Source organism: Galeopterus variegatus, unplaced genomic scaffold, assembly GCF_000696425.1.
Source record: "Galeopterus variegatus unplaced genomic scaffold, G_variegatus-3.0.2 Scaffold6, whole genome shotgun sequence".
Lineage (NCBI taxonomy): Eukaryota > Metazoa > Chordata > Mammalia > Dermoptera > Cynocephalidae > Galeopterus > Galeopterus variegatus.
In genome coordinates, this window is record NW_007726117.1 from 1,646,476 (window position 1) to 1,659,834 (window position 13,359).

Here is a 13,359-nt window from a genome sequence, read left to right on the forward strand (position 1 = left end):
ATTTATTTATTTATTTATTTATTTTTAAAGATGACCGGTAAGGGGATCTCAACCCTTGGCTTGGTGTTGTCAGCACCTCGCTCAGCCAGTGAGCAAACCAGCCATCCCTATATAGGATCCGAACCCGTGGCCTTGGTGTTATCAGCACCGCACTCTCCCGAGTGAGCCACTGGCTGGCCCAACCTTGCTTTTCTTGACAATAATGTAGTCACTCCAGTTTCCTTACAATTAGTGTTTAACAAGTCTGTGTCTTTGTTTATGTTTAAAGTGCATATCTTAGGCCGGCCCGTGGCTCACTCAGTAGAGTGCGGTGCTGATAACACCAAGGCCACGGGTTCGGATCCTATATAGGGATGGCCGGTTTGCTCACTGGCTGAGCGTGGTGCTGACAACACCAAGCCAAGGGGTTGAGATCCCCTTACCGGTCATCTTTAAAAATAAATAAATAAATAAATAAAAATAAAGTGCATATCTTGTAAACAGCAGTCTTGCTTTTTTATTTTATTTTTTATTTTTTTATTTTTTTATTTTTTTTTTTAAAAGATGACCGGTAAGGGGATCTTAACCCTTGACTTGGTGTTGTCAGCACCACGCTCAGCCAGTGAGCGAACCGGCCATCCCTATGTGGGATCCGAACCCGTGGCCTTGGTGTTATCAGCACCGCACTCTCCCGAGTGAGCCACGGGGCCGGCCCCAGTCTTGCTTTTTTATACAGTCTGACCCTCTGCCTCTTTAAAAATCTTTTTGGGGGCTGGCCCGTGGCTCACTCGGGAGAGTGTGGTGCTGATAACACCAGAGCCACGGGTTCGGATCCCATATAGGGATGGCCGGTTCGCTCACTGGGTGAGCGTGGTGCTGACACCACCAAGTCAAGGGTTGAGATCCCCTTACCGGTCATCTTTTTTTAAAAAAAAAAAATCTTTTTGGCTGCTGGCTGGTACAGGGATCAAACTCTGGAACTTGACGTTATCAACACCACTTGCTTTTGAATTAGAGTAAATGTAGTTATTGGTATTGTTAGGTTTAAGTCTACTGTGTTGCTACTTGTGTTCTATTTGTCCTGTTTGCTTGTTTATTCTTCCTTTCCTTCTTTTCAATTGAGTATTTAAAACATACTATTATCTCTTATATTGACTTACTAGTTCTTTCTCTCCCTTTCTTCCCATTCCCTCTTATGTTCAACTCAAAGGTAGCAGTTTTCAAAGGGTGGACCCAGGACCTCGAGGATCCCTGAGATCCCATTCTCATCCATTAAGTCACACATAATGAAAATGGCAAAAATATAAAGCAGTGCTGCTGTTCTCACTAAACTTTCTTAATTATTTAGGAAAACATAGCTATTTTTTAAAAATGTTCTTTATATTAACATGCTGTGGCGTTTTTATTTTTATTATTTCTTTTCTTTTCTTAAAGATGACCGGAAGGGGATCTTAACCCTTGACTTGGTGTTGTCAGCACCACACTCTCCCAAGTGAGCCACGGGCCAGCCCTTATTTTTATTATTTCTTTTCTTTTCTTAAAGATGACCGGAAGGGGATCTTAACCCTTGACTTGGTGTTGTCAGCACCACACTCTCCCAAGTGAGCCACGGGCCAGCCCTTATTTTTATTATTTCTAAATGAATCAGTGCATACTTTAAATAATATAGTTTTAATTTATATTGTGGTAAATGTTTATAGATATAACCCAATTTTTAACTGTATAAAGGGTGGTCCTAATGTTACCAGGGGAGAGGGTCTGGGGAGATTGGATAGCTGACCTCAACCCTGTCCTCTACCAGGTTCTTGATTGTCCCACACAAAGAATTAAAAAGCAGAGTCAGTAGAAAGCAAAAACAGGTTTAATGTAAAGAATAAGAAATACACAGTGAGTAGCAGCCCGAGAGTCAGTAGCAGCAGCCCCGATTTTGTCCTGGATTCCATCTTTTATAGTTGGCTGTATACATATATGCTATCTATGAATATTTCACTAAGGGGATGGTATGTTCTGTACCTCTTATGTAACTCTAGCCTTAGGCGTGCTGTTTGTTTATTTTGGCGCATGCTCTGTGGTCAAATTCCAGCATATACACCAAGTATACTTAAAATATATTCATATACTCCATGCCCTCTAGCGCTTCCAGTGGAAGGTCATTCAAGGATAAACTCCTTTCTACTGGGCGTGCTTGACCACTGAAATTGATTAAACTTGCCTCCTGTGGTCTCAATCTAACCTTGTTGTGCTGGAAAATAGGTGCAACATGCAACAATAACTCTCTTCTGGCTCAGGACCCAGGGAAGGGGCCTGAGCTCCACGGGAGTGGTTTGAGGCTCAGAGGAGTGGCCTGAGACCTAGACTCTGTGAAACTGAAGCACCTCCTGTGTTACTAAGACCAAAAAATTTGAGAGCAACAGCTCTAGGCTTTAAAATATGCATCTTAGCAGAGTGCGTCTTTCCAGGTAATGGGCTCACGTCTTTCCATTCCTTGATCACGGAATAAACTTCTACTATGCTGAACTGAAAAAAATAACAAAAAATAAATGTGCATCTTTGACTTATCACAGTGTACTATACTTCCACTTTACGTTATAGCACTTTCTTTCATTTTCTCCACTGTTATCCTATTCATTGTACTATTGAAATAATACATTTTACTTCTCCGTGTTATAAATTGCACAGTGTATTGTTTTTATTTTTGCTTTGATCAGTCAGTTATATCTGAAGGAAATTAAGGATTAGAAAAATGTTTTATATTTATCTACATACATGTTCCTCTTTTCAGTACTCTTTTTTTCTCTAGATCCCAAATACCCATCTGGTGTCATTTTTCTTCAGCTTAAAGAACTTCTTTTAACGTTTTCATAGTGTAGATCTGCTTGTGATGAGTTCTCTCTTTTTTGTCTGAGAACTTCTTTCTTTCTTTTTTCTGGCAGCAGGCCTAGAGGATGTTTTTATTTTGTCTTCATTTTTTCACTGATATTTTCACTGGATATGACAGTTTCCCCTCCTACTGTACTTCATCTTTTTTTTTTCTTTTTTTTTACGGTGTCTACAGACAACCCCACCACCTCTCTCCCACCTTAAGATTTTTCTCCTTATCATTGGTTTTTAGACATTTGTCAGGTTGTGGGGTTTTTTGTTTATTTTGCCTTGGGTACATTTTGCTTCTGGGATGAGTGCGATTATATTTTGCATGTAATTTTGTGCAAATTTTTTTTGCCTCTTTTTTTTTTAAGAAACCTATCAAATTTATTTGTTCTTTGCACCCACTGGATTAACTGTGTAATTCTTTTTCTTTTTTCTTTAATAGATGACCGGTAGGGCCGGCCCGTGGCTCACTCGGGAGAGTGCGGTGCTGATAACACCAAGGCCCCGGGTTCGGATCCCACATAGGGGTGGCCGGTTCGCTCACTGGCTGAGCGTGGTGCTGACAACACCAAGTCAATGAGGATTTCCTGTTAATTATTCCAAAAACTAGCATTCAGAATCTTCAAAGCATGGTTTCCTTCCTTTTGATTTAATGGGAATTGCAGGCTCATAGAGCTAGAAATGTAATGTAGTAATGGTTCTTGGGATCTTCTCATCCTGCCCAGGTTGAGGGACTCAGGCAATGTCATGAAATCACTTAGTGGTCTGGCTGGAGTTAGAGCCCCTTGTCCATGGTGACATTGACCAGCTCAGGCTGTCCTGTCCCAGTGACTACTTTCTTTCCACCATTCTCATATCTCCTATCACACCATATTCCCTTCCTCTGAACTTTTATTTTATTTTATTTTATTATAATTTTTTTTTTAAAAGATGACCGGTAAGGGGATCTCAACCCTTGGCTTGGTGTTGTCAGCACCACGCTCAGCCAGTGAGCGAACCGGCCATTCCTATATACGATCCGAACCCGTGACCTTGGTATTATCAGCACCGCACTCTCCCGAGCCCTTAACTGTGTAATTCTATAAATAATTAACTATGAAACAATTTTATAGGTTCATGGTATAGGATTGTCCTTGTTGATAATTACTTCTTTTTTTTTTTTTTTTTTGACCGGTAAGGGGATCTCAACCCTTGGCTTGGTGTTGTCAGCACCACGCTCAGCCAGTGAGCAAACCGGCCATCCCTATATGGGATCCGAACCCGGGGCCTTGGTGTTATCAGCACCGCACTCTACCAAGTGAGCCACGGGCCGGCCCGATAATTACTTCTTAAAATATTTTTCTTCCCTAATCCTCTTTTCTGGAGTTTGATTCACACATGTATATCAGGGAGCTTAAAATTGTTCCTTGAGTGCTGATAACACCAAGGTTCAGGGTTCAGTCCCTGTAGCAGCCAGCCACCAAGAAAAAAAAAGATCGTCTTTTGGGGCACTATGTTTTTTGGGGTTTTTGTTTGTTTGTTTTTTTCAAAATTTTCCCAGTCCTTTGCTGTTTTAGTTTGAATAGTTCCTATCACTCTGCCTTCAACTTCCTCAGTGATCTCTTATTTTGTAATGTTTAATCTGTTGGGCAATCTCATCTAATGTATTTCTTCAACTCTATAAATTCCATTTGGGTCCTTTTCAGATCTTCCTTTCTCTGTTGGGGTTTCGTATTCCCTCGTTATGTTTATGTTCTCTTTTATTTTTTATTTTTTATTTATTTTTTATTTTTTTATGTTCTCTTTTAAATATGTGAATTATAGTAGCTTTTGAAAAGTTTTTGTCTGCTAATTATGTCTTTTCATTTATATCTGGGCCTGTTTTTTTTTTTTTTTTTTCCCCAAAGATGACCGGTAAGGGGATCTCAACCCTTGGCTTGGTGTTGTCAGCACCACGCTCANGCCCCTGGACCTGTTTTAATTGTCTGATTTTTTTCTTTTTCCCTCCTCCTGTTTCTCATGCCTGGTATTGTAAGCTGTACTTTATGGATACTTCTTTGAATGTCTGTATTTTTGTTGTCTTCCTTCCTTTCCCATTTAATTGTTGGCTGCATATAGAAATCAGTTTGTTTTTAATCTTGTACCCATTAAAACATATTAATTAGGAGAATTATGCTTTAGAAATGATGAGTCTGGTCTCTCTGTAGAGATGGATTGGAAAAGGATTGGGAGTAAAAGTAGAGAAACTAATTTTCGAGTTTTGCAGTATTCTAGATAAAATAGTGTCATGGATTAGAAATTGGTAATGGAGCTAGAAAGAAAGGGGATAGACTTGAAATTTGTTTTGGAGTTTTAAGTTTATTTCTGCTGTTTCCCAGCAGAAAACAGATGACACTTTCGAAATAAGGATAATTCAAGGAGGGTTTAATTAAGTGACTATTTCCAAAGATAATAATGGTGAGGTGTGGAACGCCACAATAATAGCAGCTGTACTACCCAGAGGACCTTCCAAAAGGAGAAAGGGCCAAGTTTTAGAGGATTACTTGGGGTACACAAACCAGGGCAACCTTTCAGAGAGAGAGAGCTGAGGAAATATGCTGTAGTGGGTTGAATTGTGTCCCTCGAAAAGTTATGTTCAAGTCCTAACCCCTGGTACCTGTGAATTTATTCTTATTTGGAATAGGGTCTTTGCAGATGTAATTAAGTTGATCTTGATGAGATCATCTGGACCTAAATCCAGTGACTGGTGGTAACCTTATAAGAGAAAGGAGAGGGAGATTTGAGACATAGAGATACAGGGAAGAAGTCCATGTAAAGATGAAGGCAGAGATTTCTGTGCCCCAAGTTGTGAAAAGCCAGGAGCCACCAGAAGCTGGGAGAGTCAAGTGTTCTCCCCGATAGCCTTCAGAAGGGAACATGACCCTGCTGACACCTTGATTTTAGAATTTTGTCCTTTAAGAACTGTGACAATATAAATTTCTGTTTTTTTTTTTTTTTTTTTTAAAGATGACCAGTAAGGGGATCTTAACCCTTGACTTGGTGTTGTCAGCACCACGCTCACCCAGTGAGCAAACCAGCCATCCCTATATGGGATCCGAACCCATGGCCTTGGTGTTATCAGCACCACACTCTCCCGAGTGAGCCACAGGCCGGCCCTAAATTTCTGTTGTTTTAAGCCACCAATTTTACAGTAATTTGTTATAGCAGCACTTGAAAACTAATACATGTTTTAACTTCACATGTTCTTGTAACCAAACTGACAACCAGCAAGCAAGAGAATCTATTTATAGGGATCCACACAGGTTACCTCCAGTAGTAGAGAGCAGGATGGAAAAGTTTAAGGAGGTAGGTAGACGGTAAATAGAAGCTATCTGACATAGAGGTAGAACCAATGGGATTTGACAGTGGATTGGTTTTGCATTTGTGTGTGGGTATGTTAGAAGAATTCAAAAATTAAATTCTGACTAACTTGTAAAATGCCTCTGTAACTAAATGTGCTTATTTCCCAGGGCATCCAGAACTCAGCCTAGTTAATAATCAACTGCCTACCGGCATTTTGCTTCTGTAATCTTGCTTGCCTGCCCTGCTTGTCTCTGTAATCCTGCCTGCTTGCCTAAGTCACATGGGTGAGAAGGAGCTAGAGCTCACAGCTGCTTGTCTAATACATAAGCTTATGGATCTCACCAGACTTGCCTAGAAAAATCCTGCCAAATTCATGTTCAGGGTCCCAGGGTTTCAGAACGAAAGTTAGGAAGTTCACTTGGGTCCTGTGTGTAATAAACCTTCTGACTCTCTGACTCCCACAAGTGTCTGGAGCCTTTCTTAAGAAGTTTGTTCCACAACAGGTGTTGGTTAAGGACAAGGAATTGTAAAGATTGAGCAACTTAATAGATGTGATGCTGCTTACTGAGTTGGGAAAGACTGGAGAAGTTGAATTTGAAGTTTTTTTGTTTTTTTTTTTTAAAGATGACAGACCGGTAAGGGGATCTCAACCCTTAGCTTGGTGTTGTCAGCACCACACTCAACCAGTGAGNTTTATTCTTTAGGCAGGCAAGTTACAGAAAAGGAACATAGGTGGTTACAAAAGAACAGTAAAATAATTGTCATGGCAACAGTCATTAGGTTTGGCTGCACCAAGGACATCTTCCCTTGGAGCCAGCAATTTTGCTGTGTTACAATTCTTTATCTGCAACAAAGACTTTAGCCTGGGGAAAGTTTTTTTGTCTTTCTCAAGCTTAACATTTCTATGTGTAATTTTAAAAAGTTAGGCTATACCTGAAACTACAGGGCTGGGGCCTGTGAAATACATTTACTTTATTAATGTTAGGACACTCCACAGTAATAAGATATTATAGAGGCAAAGAGAGAACAGTACTGACCAGAAGAACTTTTTGTGATGAAGGAAATATTCTGTATCTGCAGTGCCCAATATGGTAGCCACAAGACCCTGTGGCTCTTTGTGCAAGGAGGGTGTTAAAGTATAATGCCCTTCAAATTGAGAAGATACTTTGAGACTGAAGAAGGAAGCTGGCAGGTCCATTCAGTATTCAGAGATACTTATTAATCAGGATGACTTACAGACAAGGAAGCTGGGCCACAGTGAAGAAGCAGATGAGAGCTCTAACTGCAGGTTAGATAATGTTTATATAGCTAAAGCCCCTGTTACTAAGAATAACTTCAAAGAAAGCCCTTAAGAAAAATAACATAGTTCACCAGGTGTCTTGTGATCCATGAAGGGGGTGGTTGTTGGCTTGTGATATCTGTGCTCAGACCACTCATGCCACCTGCTGTGATAAGTTACTCGCTACCTGAACCTATGTTCGCTTTACATTTGCCCTTAGGTGTTACAGCATAACTGGTCAGTGAAACAAAGGTTAAATGAGGAGTCAGCATGGCAAATGTGGCACAAAATGTCACTGGTTCTGTTCACCCTCTAACAGGCTCTTGATCCCTTGAAATGTGGCTACAACTGAATTTTTATTTTATTTTTAAAAGTTTTTATTTACTTATTTTTGTTTTCTATTTTTGGCAGCTGGCCTGTACGGGGATCGAAACCCTTGACCTTAGTGTTACTAACACAGTGAGTGTTAGTAACCAACTGAGCTAACTGAGCAGCTCTGAATTTTTAATTTTAATTAATCTAAGTATAAATAGTATAAGCCACATTGGGAATAGTGGCAACCATATTGGACAGCACAGTTCTAGGATAAAGCTGCAAGTAGTTCCAAAATTTAAATTCATTATAGCAAAAGAGGAGTCCATAAAGGAAACTAGAAAAGAGATAGAAGGGAGGGCGATGTCCTAGAAGCCAAGAGAAGAGAGTGTTTTAATGAGGGGGAGTGGTCACTTGTGCCAGAAGATGCTGAAGAAGACTGAAAAGCATCTGTTAGATTTTGCAATGGCGAAGTTATTAGTGGTCTTGGTGGGATATGAAACCAGATAAAATGACATAAAGAATGATTGGAGTAGGAAGCATTTCTAAAACATAATGCTGTGAGGATTTGGAGCAACCAAAACTATCATATGTTGTTTTGGGAATGCAAAGTGGTACAGCCTCTGCAGGAAGAGAGGCTTATATAAAGTTAAATATACACATATGTGTGTGACCCAGGAAAAATAAAAACTTTGTTTATGCAAGCGTGTATATGAATATTTATAGCAGCTTTATTCAAAATTGCCCAAAACTTCGAACAATTCAGATGTTCTTCAATTTGTGAATAAAGCATTTGTGGTATATTCATGAAGTGGGCTACTTCTCAGGAATAAAAAGTAGTGAATTACAGAAACAGCAACAACATGGATAAACTTCATATGCGTTATGTGAAGTAAAAGAAGTCAGATTCAAAAGGCTATATGACATCCTAGAAAAGGCAGAATATGGGTGCAGAACACAGATTACTGGTTGCCTGGTATTGACGGGAAGGATTGTTTACAAAGGGAATTTTTGGGTGATGGAACTTTAGTATTAATGGTGGTGATATGACTATGTATTCATCCAAACTTGTAATTGTACACCAAAAAGTGATTTTTTTTTGCTATATGTAAATTATACCTCAGTTAAAACAAACAAACCAGAAACCTCAATGAGAGTAAAGTGATTACAGCATATAGACTTAAACTTTTTTTTTTTTTTCTGTCAACTGGCTGGTTGGTACAGGGATGAAACCCCAGACTTTGGTATTATCAGTAGCACCTTCTAACCAATGGAGCAAACCAGCCAGCCCTAGGCTAAACTTACTGGAGAAGTTTGTTTATGAGGAGGAGTAACTCAGTAAGATGTGGAAGTCAACAGAAGATTTTTCTTTTTTCTTTTTTTTTTTTTGGCAGTTGACCAGTACAGGGATCGGAGCCCTTGACTTTGGTGTTACCACACCACTCTCTAACTGAATGAGCCAACCAGCCAGCCGATTTTTTTTTGTTTGTTTTTAAGACAAAATAATAGCATAAATTGTCTGTTGATGAAATGATCTATTTGAGAAGGAGAAATAACAGGAGGGGGGCCAAGGCAAGAGGGATGAAATCCATCCTGTGGAAGTATTGATCTTTGCAAGGAAGATATACCTTCTCCATTTAAGAGGAGAATAAGGAAAAGATGCATGCAGTTTCTAGCTAAATTTGTTGGTGAGATGGTTTCATTTTTCTTAATGAAGTATGAATCAGATTCTGATATCAGTATAAAATGGATTTGAGGAACCAGTAGAAGATATGAAACAGTTCTTGCCAGATAATGGGGTAGAGTCCTGTCTTTAGAAACTGTAGGATTTGTAGCTACTGATAGCCCATTTGAAGTTAATGATTATGAATTTGTAGTGGCATGCTATGTTGTGTGAATCTTGCCCCTCTCCTTATATGCTTATCTGCTGGGTATTGGGATAGTGGAGTTCTTCCCGAGATAGTTTTTTTTTCTGGAGAATGTAATGGATGCAGGAACAAGGGAGTTGAGGGTATTTGTAATGGAGTTATTTATACTTGGACCATGGAGGGAATTTAGTGAGGTGAAAGTGGTGTGTGGGTCAATGAAGTGTTGCATGCTGAGGTTTCTGAGAAAGATATCAGTCTCTTTGACTTATCTCTTTCTCATCCCTAAATGCAGTGCCATGCCTTTCAAATATTTGTTGAATGAATGAAGGCTTTGGAGGAGAAAGGGACCATATGCCTCTAGAATCTCACCTTCCTGTCAGTTTCTTACTCTTCTATAGCACCCTGGGTGTATTACCCTTATAGGTTGTGAATATTTTTGAGAGTAGTAATAGGCCTTAATATCCTCTGGCACATAATAATCACTCAATAAATATTTGTTGAATGAATAACAATGTGATCTGTGCTTGAAACGTTTCAAATGTTATATTGAAATTGTCAGATTTCTTGGTTGTATTCTCTACTAAACTGTCAGGTCCCAAAGGACTAGAACTGTATCTTACTCATCACTGTATTTTCAGTTGCTGGCACAGAAAAAGGATTGATAGAACTTAATTTTTTTCAAGATACAACAAAAGGTACAACAGATAAAAAATCTTTTATTCAGTTAACAGTTGGAATAAGGTGGTTTCGTTACATATTAGAGTAAGGAGGATGTATTTTCAGATATCCTTGTCAAATAGGATATGTTATGGCATGACCACTTTTATGTTGAAATTTTGCAGATGTATTCTAACAGAGTTTGTTTGGTGTTTATTTGCTAGGAGGAGGCATCTCCCTACTCTTTGGTCAACCTCTGCCTGAATGTTCTGATTGCTAACCTGGAGAAATTGTGTTCTGAAAGACCTGATGGAACACTGTGCCTTCCTGAGCACTGGAATTTCCCTCAGGAAGTAGCTGATCGATTCCTTGGGGTGATGACTTGGCAAGGTAAATGATAAGGCTCCTCTACAGTAGGTCTACTTTTATAGCACTTTACTATTTGAAATGCACATTTACACACAATTCCTGTTTTGATCATCACAAATTATTTCCATTTTGTTTGTGTGGAGGTTGAATCTCAGTCATTCTGTGATCCCATGATGGAAATTGTCTGGCTTCTGGGCTCACCCTGCTATGGCTTCGCAGGTAAAGAAAGTGGAAAACTAAGTCAAGTTATTGCTCATCCATCTACTCTCTAGCTTCTACAATGCTGTTGCTGTAGTCTCATCTCGCATTCTTTTCATTATGGAGATGAGCAATTAAAAAAAATTTTTTTTTATCATTGTAGTGGGGTTTTAAAAAACTACTTTAAAAAAAGGGTGTGTTTTATTTGCCTTGTTACAGTTTTTTTCTTAATGAAAATGCTTGTTTATTTCTTATAACAGCTTTATTGATACATACCATACAAGTCACACATTTGAAGTATGCAGTTCAGTGATTTTTCAGTACAGTCATGTGTTGCTTAATGATGGGGATATGTTCTGAGAAATGCATTTATAGGGCATTTTGTCGTTGTGTGTGAAAGTCATTTATTGATACATACCATACAAGTCACACATTTGAAGTATGCAGTTCAGTGATTTTTCAGTACGGTCATGTGTTGCTTAATGATGGGGATATGTTCTGAGAAATGCATTTATAGGGCATTTTGTCGTTGTGTGTGAAAGTCAGAGAGTGTATAGTCGGCCTTCCAGGGGTTCAACAAACCACAGATTGAAAATATTCAGGAAAAGAAAAGAAATTCCATGAAGTTCCAGAAAAGCAAAACTTGAATTTGCTATGCACCAAGTACTACTTTGAATCCATGCAAATGAAGTGTAGACATTGTATTAGGTGTTAGGTATTATAAGTAATCTAGAGATGATTTAAAGTATATGGGGGTGCTGGCCAGTTAGCTCAGCTGGTTAGAGCATGGTGCTGATAACACCAAGGTCTAGGGTTCAGTCCCTGTACTGGCCAGCCACTGAAAAAAAAGTATATGGGAGGATGTGCATAGGTTATATGCAAATACTATGCCATTTTATATTTTCTTTTTTCTTTTTTTTCCTTTTTGTCTTTTTTACTGACCGGTAATGGGATCGCAACCCTCGGTGTTGCGCCTGCACCGCACTCAGCCAGAGAGCGGGAACCGGTCTCCACATGGGATCCGAACCCTCGGCGGGAGCGCCACTGCGCTCCCAAGCGGCGCACTCTCCAGTGTGCCACCGGGCCGGCTATGCCATTTTATATAAAGGACTTGGGTATCCTTGGATTTTGGTATGGAGAGGGGTCCTGGAACCAATCTCCCTCAGATACTATACTTACTATACGAGGGATGACTATACTTACACTGATCTATATGGTATAGCCTATAATATCAATTTTAGGTAACCTCACAAGGGTGAAGTGCCTAGGCATTTGGTGACTGAGGCTGATGATTGGGAATTTTGCTGTGTGGTTTAATGGATCATTATTTAAGAATAGAAACCTCAAGAGAAAACATTAGTTTTTCCCAGTTGAGGAGATGAAAATTATATCAGTGAGGTGTCATTTAAGTTTATATACTACTAATAATTTTTATTTAATAAAAGCCATAAAAGTTATAACAGCTAACCCTTTGGTAGATACTGTTCCAAAAACTTTACATTCATACTGTCATCCCTTTTTACACATGCCGAAACTATCCAAGCTAACATAGCTCAGAACTGGCAGTCAGGATTTGAACCCAGGCAGCCTGGCTCCAGGGACTAAATTGTTGTTGTTGTTTTTGTTTTTTTGGTGGCTGGCCAGTATGAGGATCTGAACCCTTGACCTTGGTGTTATAATATCATGCTCTAACCAACTGAGCTAACCAGCTGGCCTTAGAAACTAAATTTTTTTTCCCCCCAAAAGATGACGGGTAAGGAGATCTTAACCCTTGACTTGGTGTTGTCAGCACCACGCTCTCCCAAGTGAGCTAACTGGCCATCCCTATATAGGGATCCGAACCTGTGTCCTTGGTGTTATCAGCACCACACTCTCCCAAGTGAGCCAGGGGCCGGCTAGAACTAAACTTTTTTTTTTTTTTTTTTTAAAGATGCCCAGAAAGGGTTTTGTAACCCTTGACTTGGTGTTGTCAGCACCACGCTCAGCCAGTGAGCGAACCGGCCATCCCTATATGGGATCCGAACCCGTGGCCTTGGTGTTATCAGCACCGCACTCTCCCGAGTGAGCCACGGGCCGGCCCGAAACTAAATTTTTTTAACCACTGTGCTGTACTGCTTTAATATGTCCACTGAATTTATGTTGGATTTTTTTACCAGAATTTTACTAGGTGACTATTTGATAACCTTTTCATGAGACTTGCGGCAAATTTCTTTTTCTTTCTTGTTTTTTTTTTAAAATTTCATTTTGTCGATATGCAATGTGGTTGATTATTGTGGCCCATTACCTAAACCTCCCTCCCTCCTCCCTCTCCCACCTCACACCCAACAATGTCCTTTCTGTATGGTTGTCATGTCAACTTCAAGGAATTGTAATTGTAATGTCTTCTTCTCCCCCCCGGTTTTTTTTTCTTTTTTGTGTGTGTGAATTTATTTATTTTTATCTCCCAACAATAAGTGAGAACGTGTGGTATTTCTCTTTCTGTGCCTGACTTGTTTCACTTAATATAAT

At 39.5% G+C, this 13,359-nt stretch overlaps 1 protein-coding gene across 1 annotated transcript in view; it reads left to right on the forward strand.

Annotated features, from left to right (window-relative positions):
* ZYG11A (zyg-11 family member A, cell cycle regulator) overlaps window positions 1–13,359 on the forward strand; it is a 64,392-nt gene that overhangs the window by 5,902 nt on the left and 45,131 nt on the right. The window contains exon 2 of the mRNA XM_008580784.1: window positions 10,509–10,674. Within this exon, the coding sequence (XP_008579006.1) occupies window positions 10,509–10,674 (166 nt within the window). The remainder of the gene's footprint in view (window positions 1–10,508; window positions 10,675–13,359) is intronic.